The 16483-nt window shown below is 46.7% G+C and overlaps 5 protein-coding genes across 5 annotated transcripts; 2 read left to right on the top strand and 3 right to left on the bottom strand.

Moving 5' to 3' along the window:
* Window positions 1-136: 136 nt before the first annotated feature.
* Window positions 137-1887, top strand: N7478_006201 (DUF895 domain membrane protein; the record flags this gene model as incomplete). The annotated part of the gene is made up of 4 exons (XM_056922415.1): window positions 137-409; window positions 524-838; window positions 896-1521; window positions 1578-1887. The coding sequence occupies 4 exons, from the start codon at window positions 137-139 to the stop codon at window positions 1885-1887; spliced, it is 1524 nt and encodes a 507-aa protein (XP_056780452.1).
* A 446-nt stretch (window positions 1888-2333) lies between these two features.
* N7478_006200 (uncharacterized protein) lies at window positions 2334-4464 on the bottom strand (the record flags this gene model as incomplete). The annotated part of the gene is made up of 3 exons (XM_056922414.1): window positions 2334-3537; window positions 3618-4296; window positions 4416-4464. The coding sequence occupies 3 exons, from the start codon at window positions 4462-4464 to the stop codon at window positions 2334-2336; spliced, it is 1932 nt and encodes a 643-aa protein (XP_056780451.1).
* A 2082-nt stretch (window positions 4465-6546) lies between these two features.
* N7478_006199 (uncharacterized protein) lies at window positions 6547-6893 on the top strand (the record flags this gene model as incomplete). The annotated part of the gene is made up of 2 exons (XM_056922413.1): window positions 6547-6555; window positions 6630-6893. 2 exons carry the CDS (start codon window positions 6547-6549, stop codon window positions 6891-6893), a joined length of 273 nt encoding a protein of 90 aa, XP_056780450.1.
* A 1413-nt stretch (window positions 6894-8306) lies between these two features.
* N7478_006198 (uncharacterized protein) lies at window positions 8307-10261 on the bottom strand (the record flags this gene model as incomplete). The annotated part of the gene is made up of 2 exons (XM_056922412.1): window positions 8307-9907; window positions 9970-10261. The coding sequence occupies 2 exons, from the start codon at window positions 10259-10261 to the stop codon at window positions 8307-8309; spliced, it is 1893 nt and encodes a 630-aa protein (XP_056780449.1).
* A 3339-nt stretch (window positions 10262-13600) lies between these two features.
* On the bottom strand, window positions 13601-14713 carry N7478_006197 (putative short chain dehydrogenase; the record flags this gene model as incomplete). Its single annotated transcript, XM_056922411.1, has 3 exons — window positions 13601-13912; window positions 14098-14433; window positions 14501-14713. The coding sequence occupies 3 exons, from the start codon at window positions 14711-14713 to the stop codon at window positions 13601-13603; spliced, it is 861 nt and encodes a 286-aa protein (XP_056780448.1).
* Window positions 14714-16483: the final 1770 nt, after the last annotated feature.

Genomic DNA, 16483 nt, shown 5'->3' with positions numbered 1-16483 from the left:
GTGGAGACTTATCATTATTTTAATGGTCGTGGTTCCCCCCGCTTTCTTCGGAGTTCCTTCTTTTTTCTTTTATTTAGTTACCGGTGGACCTTTCTGATAAATAGTCTTGTATCTTGCTAGATCCAAGGTTAGCATCATGACTACCGAGAATAAATCCATTGGAAATATCAACGACACGGAGATGGAGACTGCTCATGATCAGCATGAGGACGGTGGAGCTACCGTTCTACCTTCAGGTTGGAAGTACAAACAATTTCGCGTATTCGGCTTCAACGTCCCCTGGTATGCGTCGCCCAGAGTTCAGCTGGTAATGGTCGCATTTGTGTGCTTCATGTGTCCTGGTATGTTCAATGCGCTCGGTGGAATGGGAGGTGGTGGAAGGACAGACGCAACACTGTCAGACAATATGGTAAGTAAAGGAATTTTCTATCGTTGGAATATTCTTGCAACTCGAACGCGCTTCCAACAGCTCAACTTTTATCGCATTTTCCTCTTAAGGGTTTATTTTTCTAACTTCTTCTAGAACACAGCTCTATACAGCGCTTTCGCAGTCTTCGGTATCTTCGGCGGTACATTCGTGAACAAGCTCGGTGTGAAATGGACCCTCGCATTCGGTGGCATTGGTTACATGCTGTACGCAATTAGTTTGCTCGTCTCGCTGAAACATCACGTCCCCGGCTTTAACCTCTTCGCCGGTGCTTTCCTTGGTATCTGCGCTGGTCTCCTCTGGACCGCCCAGGGAACAATTATGATCTCCTACCCAATGGAGACTAAGAAGGGTACCTATTTTGCCTGGTTCTGGGGAATTTTCAACATGGGCGCCGTGGTCGGTAGTTTGGTAAGATCGGATCTCTACCCTAATCAAACTCAATATCATGCTAATACCATAATTCAGATTCCACTGGGCCAAAACATGCACACAAAAGAAAACGTCACAGTCTCCAGTGGCACATACATCGGTTTCATTGTCCTCATGGCCATCGGTGCACTCCTAGCCCTCTGCCTGTGCAACGCAAAGGATATTATCCGTCCAGACGGCAGCCGCGTTATCCTAATGAAGCATCCTACTTGGCAATCCGAACTAAAGGGTCTCTGGGAGACACTGCGCTTCGAGCCTTTCGTCGTTCTACTCTTCCCTATGTTCTTCGTTTCCAACTGGTTCTACGTCTACCAGCAGAATTCCGTCAACGGCGCCCACTTCACCACCCGCACCAAGGCGCTGAACAATCTTCTCTACTGGCTTGCTCAGATCATTGCTGCTGGTATCTGGGGTGTTCTGCTCGATGGCAAGAGTGTGCGACGTTCCGTCCGTGCAAAGATTACATGGGTTGTTCTCCTTATTCTAACATTCGCCATCTGGGGTGGTGGTTATGCGTACGAGAAGACCTATACCCGAGCCTCTGTTGCTAAAGGCTCTGGTTTCGTGGCGACAGATTGGACTACAAAGGGATATGTGGGACCAATGTTCCTATATCTCTTCTATGGTTTCTACGATGCTGCGTGGCAGGCTAGTATTTACTGGTAAGATCACCCACGAAACTCTCTTGAATGTCACGATTAATTCTAACCGTTTATAGGTTTATGGGTGCTCTTTCGAACTCTGGCCGTCGCTCTGCAAACTACGTTGGTTTCTACAAGGGTATTCAGTCCATTGGTGCGGCCGTTGTTAACAACCTTGATGCGAGAAAGCTCTCATATGAGAAGGAGTTTATCAGCAATTGGGTCCTTCTGGGTGTTTCCCTTGTTGTTGCTGCTCCCGTTATCTTCTTGAAGATTAGGGATCATGTTGATCTCGAGGATGATTTGGCTGGAACGGATGAGACTATTGCTGATGTTTTGCCGGCCGATCATCCCGAGAAGGTTGCGAGAGAGGTTGGCGCAGCATGATTATCTTAATGTGGTTTGAATTTATTCAAGTTGTATATTGAAACAGGATATGACGTTATGAACGTTTACTAAGTTGTATAGCTACTTATACCTAGGGATTACATGCCAGGTAATAAGTTGGAAGGGCGGGGTTGGTTGGTCCTGATAATCAAGTATATAGGCTACAACTGAATGAATGACACTGGTTCATACGCTATCAATTATAAACTTTGAATCTTAAAACATAGTAAGAACCTTGCAACACGTCAATACTCTGCTAAGAGAGATTTAGTTCAATGCTTGGTATGATTATTTGCATGAGATTCCTCAATGGTATGTATAAACTGCATACTAATCGTACAGTACTTGGCAATGAAGGCCGTGAAATCGTGGCGCAAAAGCGCAATTACATAAATAAGAACCTGCAAACGAAATGCAAACGAAATGATCATCTTTCCAGATGCAGTCTACACCAATGTGAAAAGAGTCACGCTGACTGCCATCACAGAAGAGAGGATGGTAGGCATCATGAAGCTAGCATCTGAGGATACCATCAAGTCTGAGGGTTCATACTCGTTAGGCTGGGTGGAGTTGGTGGTACCATTCCAGCAGTAATTTGTAAAGCACTGTGTGCAGATTTCGGGAAGATCAGTGTTGGTACGCTCGAAGGAACGACTCAGGATGGCACAGCCAACACAAGCAGTGAAGTTACCGTCGCGAGTACCATTGGCCATAGTGGCGATTTCGTATCCGTTGGTGATGATGTTGTCACGCTGCCAGTCCTCGTAGGTCATTTGGTAGGTGGAGGTGTTGGACTGGGAAGTGTAGGGGTAGTTGGGGAGATACACGACCAGGGGAGAGGGACCGGTGATGTTAGAGCTGTTGCAGCCGAAGAAGGTAGGGCGAGTGTTCAGACCCAGGTTGACGAATGTGTTCTGGTCTGGAACAGCAGGGAAAGCGGTGCCGTTGCCAATTCCGGTGCTGTTCAAGCTACGCTCGTAAGTAGCTACGAGTGAGGTTCCGTTGGGCCAGCTAAGTGAGGTATCAGCGGAGGAGTCGATGGCAAAAATCACATCGACAGCACGCTCGGGCTGAATGAGAGGGTGCAGAGGAATGTTTTGTCCATCCTCTCCACCATCGGTGATGTCCAGGGTAGTTTGGCTGGCAAATGGCGAGATGTTCTTGTTGTATCCGTAGAAGGGGTTGGGTTTGTAAGAGGCAATGTCATCGTCTGCCTTATCAACGCTGTTGAAAACATCCTTGAGAACGCCCTCAGCCCAAGCGGTGATCGAGGACGAGTTGCTGCCTAGCTCTGTGATGGCTTCGTTGAAGAGAGTAGCGGATGATCCAATGATAAATCCGGCGTTGTCAAAACCACGTACACAGGATCCGTTCGAGGAGATGCTGCCGCCATCAAAGTCGGAGCCAAGGTACTTCAGAGGGGCAAATCCAAACAATGTTGGGTCGAACGATCCAAACTCCCATGGGTTGAACTCGAAGACAGTTGAGTAAGATGATGAGAGGACCTCGCCTGGGTTACGGCTGTCAGCGACAACCAACGGCATTGGGTAGTTGCCGTCGATGAAGTCCTGGGTCTCAGCAATAGACGACCAGGTGTAATCAATTCCTCCTTCGGTAGCATTGTACATCTGGAAAGCCAAAGCACGGCCCCTGCGTTGAAAAGAGTTAGCATTGGGGTTTTTCTTTTTCACAATTTCTGAAATTGGCACCAAAAACACGAAGTCACATACCATATATCAGTAATAGAGGCGTCAAAGCCAGCCTTCCTCTTAGACTCGATAGCCTCTGCCAGATCCTTGTAGTAATCGACTGTATCCAGCGCATGAATACTGCCGGTCTTGGGACCCTCGAAAATGTTATCACCGAGCGCCCAGACTTGACCATCGCCGTAAGTCTGCAAATCTGCGACGGAGGTAAAGTTGTTGATAAAAATTGAGCCGACCAGCCAGCTACCACCACTCAGACCAGCAACATAAGTAGCCGACTGCAGGATACCACCCAGATGCCCCTTTGTAGTAGCATTCTCAACACGGCTGTCAAAGGCCTTAACAGCACCAGCAGCGTTCAACATAGCACGGTAACCACCACCAGACGCAGCGATAGCGATATTCGGGAGATTCGACATATTGCTGGAGTGCTTATCGATGTATGAACCGACATCGTATCCGCCGACAGAGACATGGCTGAAAAAGTCTTTCATAGGCGTGACGGTCTTCTTGCGACGGGTTTCTAGCCAAGATGTTTCATTCGAGGAGAGCTTGGCGGCACTGCGAAGTGTTGGTTTGCTGGCTGGACAGCTCACGTTGGTTGGAGTGTATCCATTCGGGGCATTGGGGAGGGCGCGGACAATGATGTCTGCAGCGAGCTGTTCACTTTCTCTTTCGATGAATCCAGGAGCTGCAATTGCACCTAAAGAAATTCAATTCGGATCAGTTAGTGGGCAAGGTCTTATCTCATAATTTGAAGGTGGGAATCTACCCGAGCGGAGCAGTTAGGTGGGCGATCAAGGTGGGCGATCAGATACTTACCAGGCAGTGCGCCCAGCGCAATGGAACTCAGTAGTGCAGAGACCTTCATGGTGAGACTGCAGCAGCCTCTTTCCTAACAGGTGGAGCGAAGCAGAGGAACGAAAAGAGTTAAAGCAGTGATCTTCCGGGGAAAGGGCAACTAGGGATCTTTCATTTTATTTATGTACCGGGAATACCGGATGGCTGATCTTGGCCCCGAGATTTGGGAGCGCGGCGCGCGGTATGCTCCCAATAGTGCATTGGCGTTCCCAGGGATAAGCAAATCATGGTACAGTGATTGAGTGGGGAACACAGTGGGACTGGTGATGTCAAAGCTAGCGGAAATCGAACCCTCCTACTTTGCTGTTCTAGGCGAACTGCAGAAATTTGCGCAGTCGAACAGCCACACTGAAGAGAAGCGGAATTTTAGGCAATTGCGATATATCTTGAGTCCGAGTCCTAATGGGACTGAGACTTGGCTGAGAATGGAGTTCTATACTAATCCAGAAATTATGCTTGTGCTTATGTATGACCTTCCAGCTGTTTCAAAGTCGCATAATATGATGCGATTATCCATCAACTATCCATAATCGAGTCCCAATTCGAGCCAAAAAAAAGGACGCAGCTTATACCTATTCGGGCAATTCAAATATGTAACCCGGACAATATCCAGCTCGGCACAACACCGCAACAACAACCCTGTAAAGCAAAAATAGTCCCCGAAGCGAATCAGCCTATCCAGCGCATAATAAGGCTCGATACAGAAAGCATAGTCAATCATACTTCAAATATCCAGAATACTTCCCTGTACCTCAGATTGAAAATAGAGTCAATTGCAGCGCCCGTAAACAAGATCAGGGTTTCCTAACAAATCCACACACATCGGTTCGTCCATACGGAACGGATCTGTCGATCCACCACGACCCCTGAACAATCAGGTCTCGACGAGCTAAGTGGACCCTGTTATGGGGCCAAAAGGGCCTTCAGCCACACCGTTGGCATCCGATCCCAATGCCCGAAATGATGGTCGGTTCCAAATTCCTGATCGTACTTGTGTACATAATATTTATCCACTGCGGTTGTTTTCTAGCCAAATATAGTACACATACATGTGTAACCAACAATCAATGAACTCGGAATTTGGAAATTGGAAATTAGAAACTGGAAACTGGAACTTCCCAATTTTTAATCAAAGAATTCCGCGGATTCCCGTGCAGGCAGCCACATTCCAGATCTGAACTTGAACTGCATAGGGCTGTCAGGTCTCCATCGAGCTGAACTTTAGAAAACTTTAGAATTGGGGCGGTGTCAGGTACAGCGAAACTGCTCCCTATTCCGTACTTCGTGTTCTGTACACAGTCATCTTTTCGTCGCCGATTACTAGTATCTGTAATTAATCTCTTTCCAGCTGAAACAACCCAGCAAAATGGAATGAGTAACTTAGCAAAGAGATTGCTTCAATTTTAGCAATGCCACAGGGCTGTATGCCCACGGCGCATCCATGCCTATTCACGTAGTACAGCCTTAAAGAAGCGGTATGGATCATGCATTATCAGGCCGGACGCCAAGTCTTACTGTTTTGCCCGTCAAAGATGATACCCACTTGATCCATTTTGTGGGCCGTATTCATTTCCACTGTAATATTTGGGTGTAGTGATGACAGGTCATAAACAAGCAAAATCCATCGCCTGACCTATTTTAGCCCATTAATTTGTAGTTGTGGAGCAGGCTGGACCGTTAACCCCGATTTGACGCCTGGGAATCTTGTCAGGCCCACTATGCCTTCGCTCAGGTGCCGAAGAACCCGGTTTACCGGGAGATTTACGTCTGGGGTTGAACTTAGGAAGAAATGATCATCGTAATGATATATAGGAACTCGGGGTTAGAATTCAGATCATTTGTAGATATTCCAGTATTGACTCATTCCAATATTGACGTTCTTGATAGTAGATTGCCGGGGGAAGTTCTTATATCTTCGACCTTCAAGTTGTTGATCCTCGGCCTTATTATTCAGAGTCATCATGAGGTTAGAAAGGAGCGAAAGGATTTAGAAGAAGTGGCCCTTTCCCCCACTGCAGTGAACTTGAATCCAATGGAAAAAGGATCTCATGGAAAGGATGACTGATGATGGGAAGGTTTAGAAAGAATGAGAATGACAATTGTAAGTATCTCCTACTGTGTTACTGGCACCTACTAATTTCATTGAGTAGTCCACGATTTGCTGACCCTGTCAAGTGCAAGATTGCGCTTCAACAAGCTCCGGCAATCCGAGAGCAACATAAGGAAGACGCCAGTGCCGCTCCAACTTTAACCCAGGCCTCCACTCCCAAGTTTGCAAAAGTTCCAGCAAGTCGACTGGCTGCAAACGAAGGCAAAGAGTTTGGAGCAGACGACGAGGCTGGCGATGCCTCCACGTACACATTTCCACAATATCGACTCGACTCGCACCAAATAAATTACAGCCAAGCCAGTACGACGGTTGGGCTCAGAAGAATTTGAAGACCTGAAATGATATCGAAGTCAGAAAAATCAAATGTATCGCTGAGATCACCGATGTATTCTCACGGCTCCACGTTGACATCGGTTAACCCTATATAGTAATTCTCGCATCGTCAGCTTAAACGAATTTTATTTCAACGCCGCCACGAAACTGAGACACAACGCAGCTTCAAACCCAGAACAAAGCAAGGAGTGATACTCGCATATCACCTCAAAGTTTCGACAGGGGGGATTGCCTTTTGGGCCTGTGACAGCTTTGTGGATATATTTTAAAGGTAGAATCTTATACAGACTCTCCTAGGGAAACTACACATCAAAGGAAGGCGCTTCCAAAAAATCGGCTCCGCAGATACTACATGTCAAGGACACCTCATTCAAGTTGGAGTTTCAAGGCTTTTGAACACCTACTATTATAACATGATTCATGATTACATCAAATAATGGGTCAATATATACACAGAGATCAAGAAAACCAGAGCTTCGAGATCTTGGGATAGCACCCAGGTACTAGCGCCAACATTCTATACTACTATCCCAGGCTAGATGATAACTTGATGCCTAGCGAGGTACCAATACCACAATAACATATGGAAGGTGTTGTTCGAGGAAGGGTATCATGAGTCTACTAAAGCGATGGACATCAAGTATTGGGCAGTCATGGACTTGCAGGATCGTTTGGAAATCAATTTTTGCCCGATCGCGGGGGTGGAGAATGTCGCTGATGGCCTAGCTAAGTCGTTGAAAGTGTCAAATTTCGTGAGATTCAAGAAGAGACTTCACCTGCACGAAGAAAAGAGCTGTGAAGGGTGAGAACTTACCTGCATGCCGGTTCATTTGCCGGTTGGATTTTGTTAATTTTCATGTATGGTTCGTCATTTTTGAAACAGTTCCGAACGTCAATCCATCGGTTACCAGCTACCGATTTGAACATTGACATTGACTAAATGAAGTACGCTCCACGGCTGCGGGCTCAATAGGCATTTGAACATCCATCCGTTTTAATCATCACATCGCTCGCCTATTTTGTATGTTTCAATCATACTAAACTGCAAAGAGAACACGATCATATTGCCCTGCGTGCGATAAGTTTCAATTTTCTTTTTATCGTCGTCAAAGTTCAAGTTCTGAGCGACTTGGAGAGGGAAATAGAAGTTGTTCGAGGCTCACTTAAAAGACTTCATATTATGGAAATTCTATAGAAATATTACGAAATGATAAGAGAATTTATGTATCTGAATATCATCATGATCGAATGCGTTGCTGTATTATGGGTAACAATAAAATCGTAAGGACGTTGCATATTTTCATGAGGCGGAAGCACATTGAGGTATCATGACGCCAAGCAAGCAACGAAAAGAACTTGAAGCAAGTCGAACTAAGAAAAGCAAAGCAAACGCAACGAAACAATCAACTTTATCCCTTAACAGGGCCAATCTCGGCAACCTCAAGGGCAATCTTCTCATCAGCCATAACATGACCCTCGGGCAAGTTGTTAAGCTCATCTTCTTCCTGATCCAGACCCCAGAATTGCCAGATGAAGAATACACCACCCAGACCAGCCAAGACGGCAAAGACACCGTAGTTCCAGACGAGGAGGGGATCGCTGGACAGACGGTTCAGTGCCTCGGCAATAGCGGCGGAGATGGCATTAGCGAAGAGGGCAATAGCCTGGATCAGGGAACGCATGCCTCGTGGAGCCTTGGAGTAAGCATACTCAAGAGATGTAATGGAGGCAAAGATTTCAGAGAACGCAATCAGGACGTAGGCACCTGTCTGGATCCACACGTTCAGTGGTGCGTTACGGATGGCTCCATCGGCAGTGTAGCAGTTGTTGGCTTGGTATCCACAGGGCGATTTCTTGTAGATGTAGAGCTGCACAACAGCGGACCAGACCATGGCCAGACAAGCGAAGATGAAGCCGAGGAAGATCTTCTTGATGGCTGTAAAACGGTAGCCCATCTTTCGCAGAGCGGGGTACAGGAATGTATCGCAGATGGGAATAAAGATGATCAATGCGAATGGATCCAGGTTGTTAATGACATCGTTGGGAACACCACCCAGGGCCATTGTACTAGCCTGTGCGGTCAAGTTGTTGGTAAGTTGGCTGTATGCCAACCAGTACAGTGGGAGGTAGCAGAAAACAGCACATGCAGCGAATCCACGGCGCACCTCGTCGACCCAGGCATCATCGAAGGTCATCCAGTGAGGGCGCTGGCTCTGGGGAATGTTAGATGGCTTGACATTCTCCCATAGAGAACCGTCATGAGTACGCTTCCAAAATTTGACGGGGTTCCAGTGCCAGCGTTTACTGAGAGCGTACCAGAATGCTCGGGCTGCCTTGGATGTAATTGAGCCCTGGGGAGGAGACTGGCGGTAACGGTGGCGTCCCCACCACATGATCAAAGGACATGTCAAAAACATGAGTGTAGGCAGGAAGAATGCCAGCCAAAAGCCAACATACTTTTCGGCGTAGGCCATGCCAATTTGTCCGATCAGAGCACCGATGTTGATGAACAGGTAGAAGTAGTGGTAGATACGACTCTGCGTGATCGTAGGATCGATGATCACGCGCTCACCTGAGGGCAACGTGCGAACCTTCATATTAATGGCTGGGATTTGTTCAACGACCAGGGCCGAAATGTTAGGCTTGAAACCACCTGTTCCCAAGCCCATGATAATGACACCGACAATGAAAACGCCGTAACAAGCAGGTGTGTTCGTGATGACCGGAGGAATGGCGGAAATGACTAGAATTATATGACCGAAGATAGCAATAGCAATAGACCAGCAGATAGTCTTGTATCGACCCCAGTGCTCATCGGCAAGCCAGGCGCTGGCAAGGGGCACCAAGTAACACCAGAAGGTATTGAAAGTGTTGATTCCATTGGCGGCCTCCACGCCCTTACCAAGAGCTCCAGAGACACCCTGAGAGGAGCCACCACCTGCACCAGTGTTGTGATTCGAACCAGCGGGGCCGTCGACCTGGGGTAAAGCGTGGTTGACGAAGTTGGAGTCTAAGCATAAGCTCACGTTAGCACTCGAGTGATACAAAAGTAAACCTTCAAGATGAACGTACACAAAATTTGAGTTCCGTAGTAAGAGAAACGTTCGCACAACTCTACGTAAGCGACCGTGTACACTGCCCATGGGATAGGAGCAGATACACGACGCAGCGCATTGGCGCCATGAAGCTCGTCGTCAGTAGGATCCTCATCTCCAATTCCCAGATTGTAATTTTCCGAGATGAGACTTTTCTTGGGCTTGTGAGGATCCTCGACTTCACCTCCTCTCACTTCAATGGCTTTTTCCTGGCTAGTCTCCTGGATCTCCATCGAACTGGAAGAGCGTTTGACCTCTGTGACCGACATCTTGAGTAAGGCGAGCGAAGACACAGCGCCCTATGCAAGGAAGGGTTCAGAGAAGGGAAAGTGGATGGGGGAAGAAATGCCGATCTGCGACGAGGGGAAAGGGAAAAAGACGGAGGGGAATAAAAGTGAGGGGAAGAAGGTAGAAGGATGTAGGGTCGGGAGTTGTAGACCTTTTATCTCCTGTGATCAGACAGACTACGATGACCCCGAAGACTAATGGAAATTGATCATTGGCAAATTTTGCCTCTGCGAATTTAATTTAGATTCTTGCCAAGATCTGCTAATCTCTTTTTTACTCTCTCTCTCGGAGCTAAGTTCCTCGTGAAGCTTCCTCTATTATTTTTTTTTTCTTTCATGGTGCAATAGTGGGCCATTATCAGTACCCCGGACTACTTATCACGCCATGCGTATCTAGCTTATCTAGCGATAACACGCTAATCCCCATTCGGCCATATGCCCGAGCTTCGTAGGCAAATGTTGGCGGATAAGGCTGATCCCGCTTCCAATCACGCACCAGGAACCTCGTTTTATCGGGCATAGCGCATGCAACCTATGCCGTGCCACTGTAACTCTGGTAAGTCTGCCCCGCGGCAAAGCCGAATCATTGGCTGTGCGGGAAAAGAATCGAGTGCCATGTGCCCACTTGCTTAAATTCCCGGTCCACTGAACACGAGATGGATTCAACAACGGCGATTTGTCTTCTCGGGGAGTAGTAGACGGAAATGCAAAGCATAATGCGCGTGGAAACTTGCAGGGTCAACAAACCTCAGAAAAGCACCGAAGTGGCTGTTCCTGGAGAGGGTGAGATGAAGGAAATGAAGGAAATGAAGCCATCAAAATCCTATAGGGAACTCCGACGGCGAAAGCTCTCTCGGGCCCCCCGAGGCTTGTTTAATTGCTTGGCTAGTCTTATCATCGAGACAAGACTCTTGGCACCTGGTGGCTAGCGGGATTTAGCCGACACTTTTCTTTATTGTCTCCTTAGATTGACTTTACCGAGCAAGTCTATCCACTTCCCGTGTGCTCGCACCATAGCTATCTTCGGTTCGCCCACTGAGCCTCTTAGAATACGCGTACATCACGGAAATGTAGGAAAGTACTCCACTCCAAGAGTGCTTCTTTGCGATAAAGTATACGGAGTATTTAGTGATAGACATGTCAGATTTCCGCTACAAGTATGTACGGAGTACTCCGTATTTTGACCTAATGTATCCCGAGTCATGGTTCTAGAACTAGAATAGAAGGATCGGTACATGCGAATGTACGGAGTCGGGGTTGTAAAACGTGAATCAAAAGGAAATCCCAGCTGAGAAACTAGCCCAGTTCATTGCAACGCCACTATCTTTTAAAAATGGTTCCTTGTCTTGATGTCCAACTGACTTCTTGCTGCATACTGGAAGTATTTCAAGATCGGTACAGGACCTATTGGTGCAATGCACTATCAAGAACTCAAGATCCGCCGGTGGCACTGCCTTGGACCCGATTGGCATGCAGACTGCCTAATAACAATTTCCAAATTTCCAACCAGCTAATCAAAGACAAGCATAATCTCACTGTAAGAATTCTTGGCGTGTGAAAAAACTTGAACTCGAGAAACTTGTCATTTTATTTCGCAGTCAACTGGGCTTCGCCCCGGTGGCAACAAACTGCTACGGTCGGGTCAGCTTCAGCTGCCCCCCCCCCCATCCCGGATATTCCGATAAAGGTTACTGGACGATTGATTTTTCAAATCCAAGTCACCAACGTCTCCTATAGTTAAATGTTAAATTCTGAATGCCTTGATTGGAGACCCATGTTACTGTACAAGTACAACACGACTTTGCCCGACTGTGTGACTACCCTTCAAAACACGGCTTATCTTCACTTGGGCGTACCGCTTCAAATTTCATAGTTCACGAGAGAAAAAAAGTTGAAAACACTAGAAGTACTAAAAATTGAACACTCAGATCTGACTTTAGGTAGACACACTTGACTCAGGTATAGGCATCGGGTGTCTACTTTTCCCGTGTACGCTGCCTGATCTGGATATCCCGAAAGATAACTACAGATCATGATTTCATCACATCTCCCGTTTATAGCCGCCACTGTCCCCCTCGACCACCAAAGCTTACTCGTGGAAAACATCCACTGGGTACCAACACACCATGAGATGGCACTCTGGTACTCCGACCCCGACCCCGACTTTGAATCCTTCATTTAGATTCATATACACTATCAGTAGTGTCGAATACTATCCACAGACCTCTATATACCACGCACAATTAAGCACGATCCATTTAAGGAGCTCTCGTATTAATATTCTCAAAATAAATAAGAACCTATCCAAAGAGGCTACTCCAAGCGTCACTAACAAATGGTGCCGCCCCTTGCATCCCATCTCCCCAACCCCAACCACGCCAAGCGCAAACTTGAACCATCAAACAGCCATAGCCCAAAAATATAACTAGCGCACATCTCCAGCACCTCTCGCTTACCCCGGACAACCTGATTGGACCTCCAGCCCTGTCAACAATCCTATCAAAAACACTAATCGTGACCAGAAGGGCCGAGCGAGCCTCAATTTCCCCTGATTGGACGGGCGAGGTGGTTTACCGCATCTTCCCCAGAGTGGATCCAACAAGGTTTCCGGGTCACAAACAATGGTAGAGGACGTGGCAGTGGGAGAGGAACCTTGGTGCTGGGTTAAGCTATCTTCGTGTTCATCATAGACTTGTCATTCTTTTTGGCATGTACTAGCAGATTTGGAAAAGAGCAGGGTCATGTGTGGATGGATGCCTGGGCCTACAAGTTAGATTTAGATTTAGATTTTTTTTGTTCTTTCTTTGTGCAAGAGGCGACTGGATCAGGATAAACAACGAGAAGTCCGTGTAAGAGAAAAAAACGTAATATTTAATTTATTCCTTCTCAAAGGAGAATCCTGCGTCACGAACACGTTTCGTGTCTTTCAAACAGGAAAAGATCACTGTCATGCCGGGAAATGACCAGTGGAGCCGATCTGTCAATGTAAAAGCAAACACTAAAAGTAAACGAGTGGATCTAATCATAGAGTAAGGTGCATTAATTCGAGCGATCGATTAGTCTAATCAGCATCATAACAGATAGGCACACATAAAAAAATCGCTGATCATCAGGACATGGATGAAAGGACGAATGGCAATGAAATAAAATGAAAAATCCCAAATTCAAATTCCAACGCTTTGCTGATCCCATCCCAAATTGAGGATGTAAATTAAAATGTAAGTGTAAATGTTCAACGCCATGCAATGAGAGACTCCTATACAGGGTCACGCGGATGAAATATCATTCATCCCTTTGTCTAATTATGGAGCCGTTCCGGATTTACCATGCGGCGTGGCCACCGTCCATGCGCAAGTCGCTACCAGTCATGAAGCTGGAAGCGTCACTCAGCAGGAAGACAGCGGCACCACGGTACTCCTCTGGACGGGAGAGACGGCCCAACATGTTCTCCTTGGGCCACTGGTCGCGGCGCTCAGGGAACTCGACGAACAACTTCTCAACCATAGCAGTGACAATGTAGCCGGGGGAGATGGTGTTGACACGGATGTTGTACTGACCCCACTCAGCGGCGAGGTTACGGCCCAGTTGAATAACAGCGGCCTTGCTAGCGTTGTAGGCGGCGCAAATAAGACCCTGTGTAATAGACAATTTGTTAGATAATGAGCCCCAGAAAAAAAATTAAATAAACAAGAAAAGGATGCGTATGACATGTGGGGAAAGACAAGACCGGAAGCCAAGTGCCGGGAAAAGATTCGTGGCGGAAGGAAAAGAAAAGGCCAAGATTTAACGAAAACTTGATGGGAGGGGATGGAACGTACCCGATTGGCAATGGTACCACTCATAGAGGCGATCATGGCGATACTACCACCGTTTCCAAAGCGAATCATCTGCTTTGCAACAGCCTGGGCAGTCATGAAGACACCCGTGACATTTACTTCGAACATGGTATTGCTGTCCTTGGCAGAGTACTCGAGAGCAGGGGTCTCCTGTTGGATACCAGCAGCTGCAACGAGACCATCCATGCGGCCTTCGGTGTTGGCTATTTCCTCAATGACACTGTTGAGCAACTCTGTGTCACGCACATCAATGCGGCGGTAGTGCAGTTCTGTGCCGAGGGCCTTGGCGCGCTCTTGGATCTCAGCGAATTCAGCAGCCTTTGAGTGTTATGTTAGAAATGTTCCTTTCAATAGAATCATGATTGATTGATAGGGGTGTACATACTGGCTCCTCTAGTCGGTCAAGAGCGTAGACCTTTGCGCCTGCTTCAAGGAGGGCCTCGCTTTGGGTTAATCCCAGACCACGGCCTGCGCCGGAGACTAGTACAACCTTGCCGGCGAGACTGAACTCGAGCATACGCGCCGGTTGTCCTATTAGGACAGGCTGGGAGGTAACAGGGGCGGTGGGAACCTGGGTGGTTTCGATGGAGACGGACATTTTGTATATTAGATGAATGGATGGGTATTAAAATAAGTAGAAGGATGTGTTGGTATACAAAGTATACAAAGTCTACAAAGTCGTAGAAAGTCGAGTGATTAAATATTATAGAAGATTCAGATGAAGACAATGAACTGTGATGAATGGAAAATCTCTAGGGAACCAAGGAGGCTTTAAATATTGTTTAGCATCTACTATACGGCACCAGAACCGAAGAGATCCCGGAGACAGGTCTCGTGAACATGAAGAGACTGACAGACTCAGAAAGGAAATTTCCAAGCCAAAAATTAAAATCTAAACGATATTCCACTGAGCTCGGTCCAGGCCGGGTCTGTCGCTCCGGGGAATGGGGAAGGGGGGAATGGGTTCGATGGCGCAGGTCAAACGGCAGTGGCGACAAATGTACTACATACAGTACTTCCTGCCAATTGGAATTCTATGCATTTGGTACTTTCTCCCCCGGACCTTTTTTTAACATCCTTGTCAGTTCATCGTGATATTATTTGTTATGATAGTTATCATTCTTGTTCTATGACTTGAAAGGCATTTATTATATCAATCATACATCGTACATCATACATCATGGGAATTTCCCAACTTCCATCAAATAAGATACAAAGCTTTGAGAAATGATTTCTATAATGTTCCATTCAATTAGTCCGTTTACTCCGTATCAGAATCAAGATATTTGTTTTTGATTATTTTTTAATTTTATTTTCTTTCTCCAAACCCCAGACATCGAAGATCGGATGCCTGATTTGGGCAAGCCGATTCCCCGGGATCCCGCACCGCTGGGCACCTCTTCAGGTGACCCCGGGAATCCATTGCCGCGAGCCCGATCTGTGTAAAATCTACTACAATCTCGTGTCCAGGACTAAGAATAACTGGTGAAATATTCAATAATTTGCAGTTCAGAGGGTCATGTGTCCTCCAACATTCACCAATAGCTCCCGCCACCAACCCCCACGGTTCTCTGTTCCTGGCTGAGAGAAACTCAATGGGCCCATTCCAGACAACTGGGATTTGTTTTTTCTCCTTCTGTAGATGAGAATTCCTGGTCGCCAATTATTATTAAGAATAGTCTTTAAATTTGTTTTGGAGAATAAATACCTTATTCCAACACGGATGCTATTTGATATAGAACTTTGGAAGCATATACTTTATTAAGTACGAAGTACTTATGTATCCATTTATAGATCCGGCCGCCACAAGTTCCAGAACCATATAGGGAGAATTATGATACACTACAAAATGCAAGTATACCCCCAAAAGAATCTTCAACAGCCACCTGGTGCAACCCCTGAATAAAATCCAGATCCAGATGCAAAATATTCCAATTCATCAATTAACCAAAAGCCCAGCGGAACAGCCGCGTCTATTCACCATGTGACCAACTAAAAAAAACCAACCTTACTTATTCGGGTGATTCCGAGATCTGCCAACACATCCACAGTATAGTGAACAGTGCAAGCCACAAGCTCTAGATTTCACCCTTTTTTGCTTCTGTTCCCGTGAGCAATGCCTAAACAGCAGTAAACATGTTCCGGATCTTCTAGATTCTTCCGCGGCAACCCCTTGAAATTCTGTCGGTGTTCTGTTTTGCTCTTTGTCCTCCTGCATAGGCACACACCGCCGCAACGAACCCGATGGTTCTAGGCGAGCCTGGTAGATCTAGATTTTAAATGGCCCGTGCTTCTGTATATCCCGTTCTTGAGCTCAAGCGCTCTATGCAGGGTTACTTTCTCTTCGTTGCTCTTATCTGCGCAGTGA

Source organism: Penicillium angulare, assembly GCF_028827245.1.
Source record: "Penicillium angulare strain IBT 27051 chromosome Unknown utg000004l_segment0_segment0, whole genome shotgun sequence".
Lineage (NCBI taxonomy): Eukaryota > Fungi > Ascomycota > Eurotiomycetes > Eurotiales > Aspergillaceae > Penicillium > Penicillium angulare.
The sequence above is the reverse complement of the archived record's forward strand: the minus strand, read 5'-3'. Positions and strand labels throughout refer to the sequence as shown.